This window comes from Prunus persica, chromosome G4 (assembly GCF_000346465.2).
Source record: "Prunus persica cultivar Lovell chromosome G4, Prunus_persica_NCBIv2, whole genome shotgun sequence".
Lineage (NCBI taxonomy): Eukaryota > Viridiplantae > Streptophyta > Magnoliopsida > Rosales > Rosaceae > Prunus > Prunus persica.
This window is the reverse complement of record NC_034012.1, coordinates 15181945-15198965: the sequence shown is the minus strand read 5'-3', so window position 1 is coordinate 15198965 and position 17021 is coordinate 15181945. Positions and strand designations below refer to the sequence as shown.

Sequence of the window (17021 nt, the reverse complement as noted above, 5' to 3'; positions counted from 1 at the left end):
AAAAAAGGAAAATCAGCCCACAGTTTCAAAACTCAACCTGGGCCTGAGTATGATTAAAAGAGAAGAAAGGCCCAAAATTGGAGGCAAACCCACGAGAATTCCTGACTTTGAAAAGTCAGCAATTTCAACTGGGTTAATAAGGAGTTAATAAAAGCAGGTCTTAAAACAGGCAAAAGTCTCCAGCTTTTTTCAGGCAAAAGAAAATCACAATACCTTTTTTATATTCAGAAAAATTATGCTCTAAAGCAGGTACCATTTCCAAGAGATAAGCAGGCTATATTTTCTAAACAGATAAGTAGGGTGCAGGGAGTTGCTCATCTGGAAAATCAAACTAACCATCATGGTAGATTGAAATCTCACAAGAGCAGAGAGATTAGATTGTCTTTTAAAGAAAAGTAGGGAAGTGATTGACTTAAAACTTACCATTGATAGTCTATTTTTGATAAAGATAACTTCCCTTTTTTCTAAAAAAAAATAAAGATCTTGTTTTTTAGAAAAACTGCCGCCCATTTTAAAAGATTAAAATACTCACTCCAGCATTTGCTATAAATATGAGAGGAGGTGAACAGATCAAGAACAATGAATCAAACAACCAAAAATCAGCCAAATGACAAAAACTCAAAATGATCACTTGATCTCAAAAAGAACTTCAAGCAAACTGAAGCAACCAAAAGCTCACTGAGCCACAAGAAAGAAGACAGCTACAATTCAGTTTCAGACTTAGAGAAAAGTCATTTAAAATGAGATTTCTCTCGTTGCAAATTTGGTTCAGCAAAAGCTAAGACAAGTAGAGCCTAGGTTTTTACAAATATGAAAACCTCAACAAATTTATGAAGAGCCCTGATCAAGCAAAACAGGCATCACAGTGCAGTATCAGCTCAGTAATCCTTGAATCTAGCCACTTCTGCCCCTTTCAAACTGAGGAGGCCGCAATTCTGTCCGTTCAAAGAGCCTTCCATGGCTTGAAATAGATTAAAGCTCTGCCAAACTCGAACGTTGGTATCAATTTACAGCTGAAACTTAACAGTTGAACTTGCTGACAGCCCAGTCCAGTACAAGCATATCCAGTCCAGCCCGGATCAGAAGCATCTATCCAGGTAGAAATGGAAGTCCAGCCTTCTTTTTGTCTTTCTAGAGTTGGTTTTTCCATTACGAGTTTTGTAAAAGTCAGTTCTGCCTGAAAACAACCCATTTTCTTACTATTTATTCTAGCCAGAACTACCAATATTGCACTGTGAAAATTGTGAAGTCCTCACCAGTCTGAGGCAAGAAAAGAACTTACTTGGGAGATATTCCTCACCCAAATTCGCATTCGCTTGTTTAGAAATCAATAACTTGGGGCGCAAGTTATCTGTTTTCGAAGTCTGCTAGGATTTTTCGTTACTAGCAGTGGCACGCTCGCACACTAAAAAAAGTTGACTTGTTGACCAGGCAATGGTTTTCAAGGCAATGGGGAACTTCACCCTAGCATTACAGGAACAACCACGAAACAGGTGAACAGCAGCCCACTTACTATCACCTTTGTATTCCCTTAGTATCATCACCTAGCTATTCCCACACATAATAACAACTTTGTCCTTTCCCTATTTGTAGGAAGTTTTGTTAGAAACTTTGCTAGATCATAGCCAGCTGGCCAAAATCAGGAATTGTATAAACGCTCTCTCTTTTGCTTAAGAGGAATTAATGAAATGAAATAAAATGAATTTCCTTTTCTCTTTTCTCTATTTTTTTGCAACTTTTCTTTTTCAGATATAAGGTTCTACCATCACGTGACTTGCCGATGCGAGTGCGTGCTCTGGCGAGGGTGGGAGGGGAGGTTCGGTTTTGGGTTGAGGGGTTTGGGTGGAGGAGGAGCTCTTAGAGAAGAGGGGTTATCTGCGGCGATGGTGGTGGAGGAAGTGGAGGTGGTGTTGGTGTGGCTGGGTTTTGGTTTTGGAAGAAGGGTCTTGAAGAGGGTGGTGCAGTGGCGGTCATAGGATTCAAAAGCTGACCGGGCAAAATTTATGTACTAAACTCGATGGTACGAGTGAATTTTATTAATAAACATAAAAAGATACATATAGTGAGGGGGAGCGTAATGAGCCTTACCCTCAAATTCATATATATCTACAAATACAAAAACTAAAATAAAAACCAAAAGTAAATGCAATGTAATGCAATACAAAACAACATTATTTAAATATAAAATTTAACCCTACGAGGCTTAGAACTCTTAAATTCCTCAATTATTGATGCATTGTCGATAGTATTGGCAAACTCTCTTTCAATGTGGAGGATCATACAATCAGCAAGAAATTCATCACCTTTGGTGCTTCTAAGTTGATTCAATAATTCTCATACATAAGAAAACTCATTCCGTTATTGCTGTAGATAGGAACCAAGGAAAACAAGGCCGAAAATTATTGATTTCTATCAAATAGGAAACAAGAAAAACAAAATGCCTTGTTCGTAGCAACTGAATACTCAAGCCAAGAGAATTGGCCAAACCACTTTTTATTAAATCAACGTAAGATTTTCCCTTCTAAGTGGCTTGAATAATCTTCTAATTCGGGTTGACATGACCCTAAAAGAATATATGCTCTTTGCACATTATCTTGTTCCTTCACCGAATATTTGCATATTAGATGACGTACTTCTGGATCATGTTCAAGATAATTGATATTTGTATTAGATGATGTCATCATTCTTTTTCTTAAAAAAAGACAACAAAGTCATTATTTTCTTGGGGTTCCGATTGTGAGCAGACACAATAAGAGATAACCTATAAAATAAATAATATGTAGAAATGATTTTAATCAAACATTTCAACAAAAATACCAACACACAAATCAAACACCTCAACAATACCAACAACAAATTAATGCATTTAATCAAACATACCAACACACAAATCAAATATCAACAATACCAACAACACATTGAACATCTCAACAAAATTTCTAAAATCAAAACCCTAATTAATTTCAACAAATCTCCAAATTATAAGTCATTCCTAATTAAACCCTAGAATATTTTCTATTCAAATTAAAGATGCATAAGATAATTAAAAAGGAGAGAATGAGAAGAATACTTGTTGTTGCCAAGAAGAGAAGTTGCTGGCTGCAGAGAAGTTGAGCGGAGTTGTTGGCAGTGGCTGCAGAGAGGAGTTGTTGGCTGGCTACAGAGAACTTATGTCTGTTTTGCAAAGGAGGAGAAGAATTGCACGGGAGGATGGGATGGTGTGTTTGATAGGTTTGTATAATTTAAGTGGGCTGAACATATGTAGTGTAGGTAATTTTTTTTAACAAAAATTTGGGCTGGGTTGTGAAGGAGTAGAGGGAGAGCTATTTGCTCCGCCATTAGAGATAGAGTGAGAAAATTGAAATTCAGCAACTGGGTGTGAGGCTTTGGTACCACGAGCAACTTCTCTTCGCACGATTGAACTAAACCCGCATACGAGAGATGCACAGAGAGAAGCCTTTTGTGCATGTAAGTTCATCTTTTCCCGAGAAAAAAAAAATTTTCATGTGAAAAATCTCATAGGTTAGGGTGAGATTTGAGATAAGGTTTAGTATTTATAACTCCCACTAAAAAGTCCCACATAATTCCATATTTTAAAAAATCTTTCGAAATTAGCAAGTTTTTGAATACCATAAGAATTTTTGTTACTTGTTTAAAGTCTTAATTGAATGCCACGTGATTTCGACACTCTCTTTTAAAAATCCTAATAGTCTTAATGAAATACTACAAAACTTGTTTAGATTATTTAAAAGTCTAACTTGAATACCAAAAGACTTTTTTATCTCAAAATAGTCTTTTAAAATCTCAATTGAATACACTCCCTAATGGAAAAACTAAAAAAGAATCAAGCAGTCTGTTGAGGCCCAAAAAATCCACGCTTCGGCCCAAATAAATTCTCAGCCCAATGCGATATCTTACCGAGAAGAAACCCAATTTGGGGCACGCGAAAGTTTGCCATATGCGCTTATACACATGCCACGCCAAGCAAATAAACAACATGCCATGCTACAAGCTTAAGTGGGCCCAAGCCACGCAAGATGCCTGGGGCTTGCTTGAGTGGGTTGTGGTATGGATGGTAATAGGTGGTCATGAGGCCCATTGATGGGACGAGAAATGGAGGTTCCGAGTTGCTTGGGAGCCTCGGAACCCAAGCCCATTTCTTAGGCCCAAATATATGGGTGAGCAAAGAGGGGAAAATAACTCAATCAAAATAACCCAACCAAAATTAGCCCAGTCAAAGGATAGCCCAACCAAAAGCCCAATGTTTAAATAGCCCACTTATTTAATGAAGTACCTTAGCCCATACAAAATTCCACAACAAGCCACAAAAGCCTCAGCCCTTTGCTAGAAAAGTAGAAGCCACGTAGAGGAGGTCTGCAGGTTCACTGAACAGAGCTGCTGGAAAGTGCCAGCACATGGGAATGGATCAAGTCCCAAAACAAAACACTAGAGAGACCAAGGGATATTAGCATGTAAGTTGTCAGGAAGAGGAGTACCCTTTCAAACCAGCATATACACCCAGTTGTTTTCCCTTATCGGTGCTGGCCCAGGAAGGAGAAGGGAAAGAAGAAGAAAAGTAGCCAAGAGTGGAGCTTCCTACTGAAGCAGCCGCGGGAAAAGGGGTCTTGAGCTCCAAAACTCCTGATTTTGTGCAAATAGATAAGGGGAAATCTCACCCAGATAGGAAAGTCAAGAGAAGAGAGGAAAAAGGATGGAAAGACTTGCCAAGATTGGGAAGAAACCATTAGGGTTTCTTGGGAAAGGATAGTTTCCCGCAGCTATAAAAGGAGGTCCCCTCCACCTAGCAAAAACCAACCCAGGCTGAGAGAGCAAGCTTCCTCTCTTACTTGTAAAAATCCAGTAGCCCTATTCACTCTTCTTCTTCGTTCTTCTCTGTTAACAGACTATTTTCAGAGTCTGTCAAGCTGCCGGAAGAAGTAATGCCCTTCCTTTACCCCTTTTTAGCCAAGATCATCCTGCAAACCTTGTCTCCCTCATCTTAAACACTCCCATTTCTCCCTAGGAAGCCTTATTTTCCTCTTTGGTGCTCAACTCATGCTGACCTTGCTCCCATGCCACAATCTCCTCATGCTAAGCTAAAACTTTATCTGTAAGCAAGCATAAATCACCTGTAAGCAGCCATCATTTTCGTTGGTGAAGGTAACCAGAACACTTCCTAAGGCTTTACTGCCCTTTCGAAGTGCTTTTGGGGCTTAATTTTCGAACTCAAGCACAGGGGGCAATTTCAGTAATTTCCCCTTTACGGCAGCCCAGCCCATTTGCAGCTGCCGGAAGAAAAAGACCCCCACACAGTCAATTATATCAATGCCAAAAAATATAAATAGCTTCTCCCGTCTGCTGTATCTGCCTTTTGTAGTCAATGCCAAATATTGTAAATGGCTAATTATTATGACATAAAACACTATTACCCGAATAAAGGCATCATTGGAACAAAAATAATTTTAAAATAAAAAAATAAAAAGATTACATCATAATATATTTAAAAGGGTAAACTGCCGAATACCCCCGAACTATATTAATTATCCAAATCTCCACCATGAATTATTTTTTCAGCCATTTTATCCTTCATATTATTTTAAATGGCCAATTTAACCCCTACCGTCAGTTTTCATGCAATTTCATCCAATTTTCCGTCTAGATTTGACATGTTAGCCACGTGATTCCCTGCAACCGAAATTACCTGGCTCCCTTGCGAACCCTCTCTCTATCTCCTCGTCTCTTCTTCTCTCTCCCTGTTTCTTCCTCCTATGCCTCAGCTCACCCTACCCCAACAATAGCCAAGACAATCGCCAAAAAATCTCTTCCAAAACCCCCGCCCCCAATTTGGTTCAATTTGACTTATTCCAAGGTGCTCTGTTGTTAAAGTTCTGCTGTTGAAAGGTCTCATAAATGAGAATTTGAGTCTGGGTTCTCTGCTGAAACCTGCGGAGAAGCAGTTGTTGGAGATATGTGTGAACAGATATCTTGGCGAAGTACCTCAATTGTCAAGTGTGTGTCAAGGGAAGGTAGATATCAAGGCTCTCTGATCTGGTATGTTGAAACGGGATGAGGATGTAATTATTGTTAGCCACCTGATGCTGCCTTACTCGGATATTTAGCTTGCTTTTGGCAATCCTCTACCCTAGAAATTTTTTCTTTAAAGTAAGGTTTAATTTGTATCCAGCATCTTAATAAAATTTTGCAGGAAGTAAATTCAATTTTTCATTCCTCTACTCCGCAGCCTACTTAAATATATCTGTGCCCAAAACCAACACAATCGAAACCCATATTACCCAGCCCCCAATTTGGATTTTCCGGCGATTGATTTTAACCTCTTCTCTCTTCGATTGATTTCTCTCATTCGAGCTCTTTGGCGAAGCAGGGAAGAAAAAAAATATTTGCTGGTCTCCAGTAGCTTGGGATTGTGTTCAAAGCCAAAAACCCATCCGGGTTCGAGACTAGCTGAGAGAGAGAGAGTATAAGAAAGAGGTTAAAAAAATTAATTTTTAATTCAACAATAAATCATGTGCCTGACATGTGACTTTTTTAACAGAGATTTGAACAGAAATTGTCAAAAATTAACAGTGAGTGGTAAATTGGCGATAAAATTTAGTACAATGCCTAAATTGGCTGAAAAATTAATCCTGGATGTAGATTTCAACAAGGATGATAGTTCAAAGGAGTATTCGGTACTTTACCCTATTTTAAAAAGGAATGTAATCCTATGTGGCAGGAAAGTTAAATAATTTAGATCTAAGTCATCAAATCTAAAGATTAACCCCAACTCCTCAATGAGAATTTGTATCTATATCAACTTTCTAGCTTTCATATTATAATTAAAAGGAACTATTTTTGGCACTTAAAAAAATCATCATGTAATTTTCCCTTATATAATTACAAACGATGAGTGCAATATGACATTTTTGATTGCCACTAACAGCTCCCATTGACAATATCTTGTTTATCAATTTTCTTATTTGATCAATATCTCATTCAACATTTAAGAAATGAAAAACAAAAAACTTACCATTACATTTTAATAAGAATTAAGTAAGAGCAGAACATAAGGATAATAAGAATTAAGCCCTTCTAATTTTTTGTTAATTTTGATCACATGCCACCCACCTCCCTTTAATTACAGTCCCGAGTCCCGACCATGGCTATCCATTCCTGCCATGCTTAAACCTGAACTCCCCAAGTCACTTTGGCGTTGCATATAAAATGACTGTTTTGTGATTACATTCTTGCCATGCCCAAACAATTTTACATAAAAGCATCCACAATAGGAGGGTGTATATGGGAGTGTATGTTAAATATACACCCCTTGTCACCGGAATCGTCTTTAATGGAGAGATGTAAAGGGTTGTAAATATACATCACCACCATAGAGATGTAAAATAAAATGTACATTTACATCTATTTTTACATCTTTTGTAGGCGGGATCCACCCGAGAAAAGAGAAGAAAAATGAAGAAAAGTCAACATAAAAGGCTGGGACCCGCGGCTACAGTAATTGCTGAAAAAAAAATCAGATGTTGTTTGCTCATTTGTGATTTTCATGCTCCCCAATGTTTTTGGATGAAATCATATCTTTTTCGAATTTAAATATTTTTAAATCTATTTGTTTGAAAAATTAAAATTAACCTAATACAAAAAAATTTAATTTTATAAAGTAAACACAAAATACAAATTTAACACAAAAACAAATTATGACAAACAAAACAATTATACATCTTAGATTTATATCTTTTTTCATTGGAGCCAAAAACGTATTTACAACCCCGGGGGTGTAAATAGGATATAAAAGTGGCTTTACACCCCCGAATTTACACCCCCACTGTGGATGCTATAATAAAGCTGGAACAAGACATCATCATGCTCTATTCCATTCTCACCTTTCTCAAATCCCATACCCAAAAATTAAACACCCCTCTGTCTCTTCCTTTCTCTCTTTGCCTTCTTTTGTGAGACCCACTCTGACTCCAAGGCCACAGCCTTCACCACAATCAGATCCTTGGCTTGAATCAAACTCCTCAAAGCCATAGCCTCCCTCCACCATCACCACCCAATCACTCGAACCGTAATAGCCACCGCCAACCCAATTGAACAAATCGAGGGTGATAGTTATTGATTTGAATTATGTGTTTCAGTGTGATTTTGTTGCTGTTTTCACATGTATTATATAAACCCAAGCGACACCAGCACACATGGGAGGAGAGGATGTATGAAAAGAGATGAGAGAGTGAAAGTGAAAGTGAAAAAAGAGGGGAGGTGGGCAGTGGGGAGTTTGTGAATTGGGAGAAGAAAAGTCGAGAAGAAGGAGGAAGAAAAAGTGTGCTAACATTTTTATTTTATTTTATAATCTTGTTTTAATTAAACATTAGTTTCAGATCATTTTAGTTTTTTTTGTTACAATAAACATTAAAAAATATTAATGAAAAAACAAAAGTTGAAAAGAAATGACACTTCATTGTTTATTTTATTCTCATATCCTACTACAAGAAGTTCTTTACTCAATAATCTGTATTTATTTTGGGGAAAAAAAAAATTTGTGTGTATAAAAAACTATTCTTAGATGCATACTTGTTCAGTTTATCAATTAACCAACAAAATTCAACTTTTTTATTTATCATTTTCACTTATTATTAAAGATAATTCTAGGTTTTTCTAACATTAGAATTTTATTAATTTTTAATTATTTTGTTTAGAACATACATTATCAAAAATACACTTGAAAAATAGCTCACATATTATTATTCTCAAATTGTACTATCAGACATGTTCTCATTGTTTTTATATTCTGAATATGTTTTCTAATTAATCTACCAGATGCATTCTTGAATTCTGAAAATGCAAATTCGTTTTCTCGTTTTCATTCTCTGAAAGCATTCTCTAAAAATATTCTATAAAAACATTACCAGATATGCCCTTATTTTCTTATTTTACCTTAGTAAGTCCAGCATATGATTTAACACAAGAAGATCCAAAATTATCAATTATCTTGCTGTGCACACAAAACCACATTCACCACATCACATCATGGTGGGTCTTGCTCTTTAATAGAGATTGGTTGTAAACTCAGACATTAGCTGGTTGTAGGGCTGGCTTGTGTGATCGGGATTTGCTTACTTTCCTCTCTACCATACACTAACTTTCCTCTCTACCATATACTTTTTCCAGTTTCTTTTTATATTTTTTTTGTTTTTTTGTTGTTGTTGTTATGTGTGTCAAAGCTGGGTTCAAGTTCTCTCATTTCCCCACCACAGATAAAAATATCACATATAGAATCTCTTTAGTCAAAGTCAACTATACATAACAATTTTATATGATAATTTTCCTCAAACACAGAAATATATAGAATGATTTTATTTAAATAGAGCTAATTTTTGAATAAATATCTAAAAAATAGAAGGTTTAAATTGATAAAATACAATTTGGTGGGCTCTACAAGAGAGAGATTATAATGGATTGGTCTATCGCTCTCTATCATCAGTTCACATATTTCCTGGAACCAACAATTTTCTGCGTCACTTTGCAGCCATCTATAGCTATCTCCGTGATGTGAGTCTTGGGCACCACGTTAGCCTACCTTCCAGGAAAAATTCACATTGACATTTGACTCTCCATTCTCTGACTACACTCCCTGAGTCGTCCACAAACTAATTTCTCTCTCTCTCTCTCTCCCTCTCTCTCTCTCTCTCTCTCCCCTCTATATAACAAACCATTCCAACCAAAACCCCATTTTCCAGAATTTCAGAGAGCCCCCAACAAAAAGCTCCACAAATTATGGAGCTTTTTGATTCTTCAAAGCACGGTGCTCTCTCAGCCTTCTTCTCACACTACTCATCATCATTCATTACGTATCCAGGTACCGATTTTCTTCTCAAACCGGTTTTCATACGTGGGTTTTCTGGCTCATTACACCTAGTTTTGTTATTTGTGTTGCTCGTCTCTTGGGTGTGGAAGAAATTCAAGGTGGGTGATGGAGAAGGTCCAAAACAGAGGTTTGGGAGTGTTCAAAGTTGGTATTATAAGCTAACTTTACTCTGTTGTCTTGGTGTTTCTGGGCTCAGTCTTGTTTTTTGTTTATTGAACTACTTCTATTGGCATAGAAATGATTGGTCTGAGGAAAAGCTAGTGACCCTTTTTGATTTAGCCATTAGAACACTTGCCTGGGGTGCTCTTTGTATCTACTTGCATACCCAGTTCTCTAATTCTTCTGAATCAAAGTTCCCAAATTTATTGAGACTTTGGTGGGGTTCCTACTTTTCTATCTCTTGCTATTCCCTTGTGATAGATATCCTTCTTTACAAGGAACACGTTTCCTTGCCCGTTCAATCTTTAGTTTTTGATGTTGTCTGCGTCATCTCGGGTTTGTTCTTTATATATGTGGGGTTTTTTGGGAAGAAAGAGGGCAGAAATACAGTTCTTGAGGAACCCCTTTTGAATGGTAATGGTAATGGTAATGCAGAGTCAAATAATTCCAAAGGGCGTACACCTGTTACCCCTTATTCAAATGCTGGAATTTTCAGCCTCCTTACTCTTTCTTGGATGGGTCCTCTAATTGCGCTTGGCAATAAGAAGACATTAGACCTTGAGGATGTTCCTGAACTATACAAGGGTGATAGTGTAGTTGGGTCCTTTCCAAATTTTAGAAATAAACTTGAGGCGGAGTGTGGTGCGGATGGCAGGGTTACCACATTTCATCTGGTGAAGGCATTGATATTCTCGGCCTGGAAAGAGGTTGGCTGGACAGGGTTATATGCTATATTTTACACATTGGCATCTTATGTCGGTCCATATCTAATCGACACATTTGTTCAATACCTCTATGGGCGGAGAAAGTTCAAAAATGAAGGCTACGCTTTGGTTTCTGCATTTATGATTGCGAAGCTGGTGGAGTGCCTCAGTCAAAGGCACTGGTTCTTTAAGGCACAACAGGTAGGAGTAAGAATCCGAGCAGTACTTGTTACAGCGATCTATAATAAGGGTTTGACCCTCTCATGCCAGTCCAAGCAGGGCCACACTAGCGGTGAGATTATCAATTTTATGACTGTTGATGCTGAGAGGGTTGGTGACTTCTCTTGGTTCATGCATGATCCATGGATGGTCATTCTACAAGTTGGCTTGGCCCTAGTGATTTTGTACATAAATCTTGGTCTTGCAGCCATTGCAACTTTAGTTGCAACAATAATTGTTATGTTGGCAAATGTTCCTTTGGGGTCCTTGCAGGAGAAGTTTCAGGAAAAGTTAATGGAGTCGAAAGATAAAAGGATGAAGGCAACATCTGAGGTCTTGAGGAACATGAGGATTCTCAAGCTTCAAGCATGGGAGATGAAGTTTTTGTCTAAAATTAATGAGCTCAGGAAGACTGAGGCAGGATGGTTACGAAAGTTTGTTTACACGTCTGCCATGACCTCATTTGTTTTCTGGGGTGCCCCCACATTTGTGTCAGTGGTCACTTTCGTTGCTTGCATGCTTTTGGGGATCCCACTTGAGTCCGGGAAGATCTTATCTGCACTTGCAACATTCAGGATTCTTCAAGAGCCTATCTACAATCTTCCAGACACAATTTCAATGATAGCACAAACTAAGGTATCCCTTGATAGAATTGCATCATTCCTTAGTCTTGATGACTTGCTGCCTGACGTTATAGAGAACCTTCCAAGAGGTAGTTCTGATACAGCAATTGAGATAGTCGATGGGAATTTCTCTTGGGATTTATCATCCCCTAGTCCAACATTGAAGGATCTAAATTTCAAAGTGAGCCAAGGTATGAGGGTTGCTGTTTGTGGTACTGTTGGCTCAGGCAAGTCTAGCTTACTTTCTTGTATTCTGGGAGAAGTTCCGAAGATATCGGGGACTCTTAAAATGTGTGGGACAAAGGCCTATGTTTCTCAGTCACCGTGGATACAGAGTGGCAAGATAGAGGAAAACATATTGTTTGGTCAAGAGATGGACAGAGAAAGATATGAGAGGGTGCTGGACGCATGTTCATTAAAGAAGGACCTGGAAATTCTATCGTTTGGTGATCAGACAATTATAGGGGAGAGGGGAATCAATTTAAGTGGTGGGCAGAAGCAAAGAATACAAATTGCACGTGCTCTGTATCAAGACGCTGATATTTATCTGTTTGATGATCCTTTTAGCGCTGTTGATGCTCATACAGGATCACACCTTTTTAAGGTGTTTCATTTCCCTCTTGTAGTGTGATTACATCTAGTTTAAATTGAGTATCCAAAATTATTTACATCATAGAATTATTGGCATATGCATCCGTAAAATTGACAGTTCATTATTAATTTGTTTGCTTGATAATTGCACTACAGGAATGCTTGCTGGGTCTCTTGGGTTCAAAAACAGTAATCTATGTTACTCATCAAGTGGAGTTCTTACCTGCTGCTGACCTCATCTTGGTAAAAAAAATCCAGAGCTTTTCTTAGAATTTTAATCTATAAGATATGTTATTATCTAGTTAGTATCTGTCTGCTTAAACTTATTGTTTGTCATTAGGTCATGAAAGACGGAAGGATTACTCAAGCAGGAAAGTTCAATGACATTCTTAATTCAGGAACTGATTTTATGGAGCTTGTGGGAGCACACGCAGAAGCTTTGTCCGTGCTTAATTCTGCAGAGATGGAGCCAGTTGAAAAAATAAGCGTTAGCAAAGAAGATGGAGAATTTGCTAGTACTAGTGGGGTTGTCCAAAACGTAGAAGACACTGATGTTCAAAATTCTAAAACAGATGATTTACCAAAAGGGCAGCTTGTTCAAGAAGAAGAGAGAGAGAAAGGTAGAGTTGGGTTGTCAGTCTACTGGAAGTACATCACCACAGCATACGGAGGTGCTCTTGTTCCGTTTATCTTGCTTGGACAGGTTCTCTTTCAGGTCCTTCAAATTGGAAGCAATTACTGGATGGCTTGGGCAACTCCTGCTTCAGAGGATGTGAAACCTGCTGTTGAAACCTCTACACTTCTAACTGTTTATGTTGCTTTGGCCGTTGGAAGTTCTTTCTGTGTCCTCTTCAGATCCATGTTTCTTGCAACAGCTGGGTACAAGACAGCCAGTCTACTCTTTAGTAAAATGCATTTATGCATTTTCCGTGCTCCCATGTCTTTCTTTGATGCCACTCCAAGTGGACGAATCCTAAACAGAGTAAGCAAAATGTATTTCTAATATAGTGCCTTATTGGGATATTCAAAGAGAATTAGATGATTTTTATGTACTTTCCTTCTTTGCTTTAAACAGCTACCACTCCCTCTGCTGCTGTACTGAATGCAGTAATCTCATCAATATAGCTAATTGATTTCTTGCAGGCTTCTACAGACCAAGAAGTAGTGGACTTGAACATGCCTGGTCAAATTGGGGCCCTTGCCAACTCAATGATCCAGCTTCTGGGAATTATTGCAGTGATGTCGCAAGTTGCATGGCAGGTTTTCATCATTTTTATCCCTGTGATTGCAATCTGTATCTGGTTACAGGTAACGTTTCTTTGTCCAACTGCTCCTATCTTATACGTTGTCTCGATACATGAATTTCCACATGAAATCTAATATGGAAATGTTAATGTCCCTTTAGCTTTAATTCTTTGTTGATCATGCACTGTTGATGCTCGTTATTCATGCCTATACATGCCCTACCTTCTATTTGATGTGGAACTGAGGAACTTGGCTTCCTTATTGACACAAAAGTTCACTAAGTTGATATATTAACATTTTCTTCAACCTTTTTCTGCTACAGTTCTTAGAAACTTCTAAATTGACACAACATGGAACATGATTGACAATATGAATCCAGATAACAAACCTAACTCCTATTACAGCCAGCAATCTATATGAACTATGTTAAATGTGAAGAAAGATGCTCAAAAATTTTATATTCATGCAGCAATACTACATATCTTCAGCGCGAGAACTTGCACGGTTGGTTGGAGTATGCAAAGCTCCAGTGATACAACACTTTGCTGAAACAATTTCAGGGTCGACAACTATTAGGAGCTTCGATCAAGAATCAAGATTTAGGGATACAAACATGAAACTGATGGATGGTTATGGTCGGCCTAATTTTCATACTGCGGCTGCAATGGAGTGGCTATGTTTTCGCTTGGATATGTTGTCATCTATCACTTTTGGATTCTGTTTGGTTTTCTTGATCTCTATTCCAGCAGGGGTGATAGATCCAGGCAAGTGGTATTCATTTAGTGTGCTACTAATTATTCTTTTGAAAGCAAATGGTAAAGCGAATCTATGAATTCTCTCTTTTCTTATTTGTTTTTGGTATTTTACTCTGAAGGTGTTGCGGGCTTAGCTGTCACATATGGACTTAATCTAAACATGTTACAGGCGTGGGTTATATGGAATCTTTGCAATGTGGAGAACAGAATTATATCAGTGGAGAGATTACTACAGTACACTTCCATTCCCAGTGAGCCTCCTCTTGTAATAGAATCCAATCAGCCAGATCTTTCTTGGCCATTACGTGGAAAAGTTGACATACATGATCTTCAGGTACTTGCTGTTCTGGTTAATTTCTTTCATAACATATGGGGTCAGTCATGTGTGACTCGAATTTCATGTTTATATAGGTCCGGTATGCCCCGCACATGCCGCTTGTGTTGCGAGGTATCACATGTAGCTTTCCTGGAGGAATGAAAACTGGGATTGTGGGTAGAACTGGCAGTGGCAAATCGACTCTCATACAGACCCTTTTCCGAATTGTGGATCCTGCTTCTGGCCAGATTTTGATAGATGGTATTGATATATCCTCAATTGGACTGCATGATCTAAGGTCTAGGCTGAGCATTATCCCTCAGGACCCAACCATGTTTGAAGGGACTGTAAGAAGCAATCTGGACCCACTTGAAGAGTACACAGATGAGCAAATTTGGGAGGTCGGTTGGTTTTACACAGAAGAAAGGAAGCTTCTTCCTACTAAATGTTCTTCATTTATAGATTTGCAGTTCTAAATTCGTGGGACTAGTTAAAACATCTTTTAATTTTTTCAGGCCCTGGATAAGTGTCAACTTGGAGATGAAGTTAGGAGAAAGGAAGGAAAGCTGGATGCCACAGGTTTGTTCTATGGCTACTCTAAGATACAGGCTATATATGATGCACTAGATTCCATTTTACGTCATGGAAATTCTTTTGTTTATGTTCATATGGTTGCTGCAGTTAGTGAGAATGGAGAGAACTGGAGTATGGGTCAGAGGCAGTTGGTCTGCCTTGGCCGTGTGCTGCTCAAGAAAAGTAAGGTCTTGGTACTTGATGAAGCTACTGCGTCGGTCGATACAGCTACAGATAATCTCATCCAGCAGACCCTTCGCCAACACTTTACTGACTGTACAGTCATCACTATTGCACATCGTATAACTTCTGTTCTTGATAGTGACATGGTTCTGCTTCTGAGTCATGGTTAGTATTGCCATATGAATGCATTCAACTTCCTCTAGCTACCACTGAACCTCAACTTTTTATTCATTTTTAAATTTGTTCTTGTTGTAGGGCTTATTGACGAATATGATTCTCCTGCAACCTTGCTCGAGAACAAGTCGTCATCTTTTGCTCAGCTTGTGGCAGAGTACACAATGAGGTCGAATTCCAGTTTTGAGTAGTTTGACTGACAATTGAAATTCCAAATCTTCATTATGAACTACTCAACTTGGTAGCTGTTTTGATAATGACGAAACATAAGCGGTGAGGTCCAAAGCAATTGAACTGGGTGATCAAGTTAAAGTTTGCAGTGTATTTTAGGCTATATTCTGCTGCAAATATTGTATGGTTAATTACATTCAAGTAATTTTGATACTGAAAGTTCAAGATAGGTGATAGGTGTGAAATTTTGTGGTTTAATAACGTGTAATTGTAAGTTGATTGAACTCCTATGCAAAACATCCTCTCTTTGGATAGATAAATGGCTCTGTAATTGGAAAATTTTGTAAGTAAATTCATTGGTCCCTCTACTTGTCTAAGACAATGCATCGTAGACTATAAGTTAGATATTCCAAAACCGTGTCACAAAAGACTTTGGTGAGACAATTTTCCGCCTACCGTACCTCCATCAACTTGATTTAAGTTACAGCTATGAGCTCAATGGTTCTTTCCGACAATCTAATTGGAGCAGTCCACTCAATTTCTTGGGACTTTCTTGGACTAGAATCTCAATCTGTCATCAAATAACTTGAGTGGGTTTGTGAAGTTTGGAAAGTTTCCGAAACCCCAAAATCTTCTGTGGTTATTTGATCTTTCTAATAACTCTTTGACAGGTGTAGAACAAGTATTTCCGTGGAAAAACTTACAAATGCTTGACCTCGGCACCAATTTTCTATTCCACCACCTTCTACATTTTTCTTCTCCGTATCAAACAATCAGTTGACGGGAGGGATTCCTTCACAGATTTGCAACCTGAGTTCCCTTGTAGTCCTTGATTTGTCTAATAACAGCTTGAGTGGCGAAATTCCTTCATGTATAGGAAATTTGACCAGTCACAAACTCTCAGTTGTGGATTTAAATATGAATAAATTTCTCGGAGCGATCCCTTCAACATTCGCAAAGGATAGCATCTTGAGGAATCTTGACCTTAATGGAAATAAGTTGGAAGGGCCATTGCCGCGAACTCTGTTGAATTGTAGAAAGTTGGAATTTCTCGACCTAGGAAACAACGAGATCTAATAAATTTCGTGGTCCTATAATCAGTCCAAAAACTAGATTTCCATTCCAAATGTTGCGAATTATGGACCTCTCCCACAATCAGTTTAGTGGTCTTTTGCCAAGGAAATATTTTGAGAACTTGATGGGTATGATACATGTACGAGATAATGGATTGAAATACATGGATCATGGCTATTATCAGGACACTGTGATGGTACTGATAAAAGGTTCCTACTTTCAGTTGGAAAAAATCCTAGTCATGTTCACAACCATTGATTTCTCAAACAATATTTTCGTAAGAGACATTCCAACGGTGATTGGTAAGCTCAAATCATTGAAAGGGCTTAACTTTTCTCACAATCAGCTTACAAGTTA

The 17021-nt window shown here is 38.1% G+C and overlaps 1 protein-coding gene across 1 annotated transcript; it reads left to right on the top strand.

Annotated features, from left to right (window-relative positions):
• Positions 9511–15967, top strand: LOC18780896 (ABC transporter C family member 3). Its single transcript, XM_007213663.2, has 10 exons — positions 9511–12186; positions 12330–12416; positions 12514–13155; positions 13317–13481; positions 13888–14182; positions 14293–14507; positions 14585–14890; positions 15005–15068; positions 15171–15410; positions 15501–15967. Exons 1-10 carry the CDS (start codon positions 9787–9789, stop codon positions 15608–15610), a joined length of 4524 nt encoding a protein of 1507 aa, XP_007213725.2. The 5' UTR covers positions 9511–9786; the 3' UTR covers positions 15611–15967.

Coding starts and splice junctions, on each gene's coding strand:
- LOC18780896 (XM_007213663.2), top strand. CDS start 9,787: ATGGAGCTTTTTGATTCTTCAAAGCACGGTGCTCTCTCAGCCTTCTTC. Junction 12,417..12,513: donor CTGCTGCTGACCTCATCTTG/GTAAAAAAAATC, acceptor GTTTGTCATTAG/GTCATGAAAGACGGAAGGAT. Junction 13,156..13,316: donor GTGGACGAATCCTAAACAGA/GTAAGCAAAATG, acceptor GATTTCTTGCAG/GCTTCTACAGACCAAGAAGT.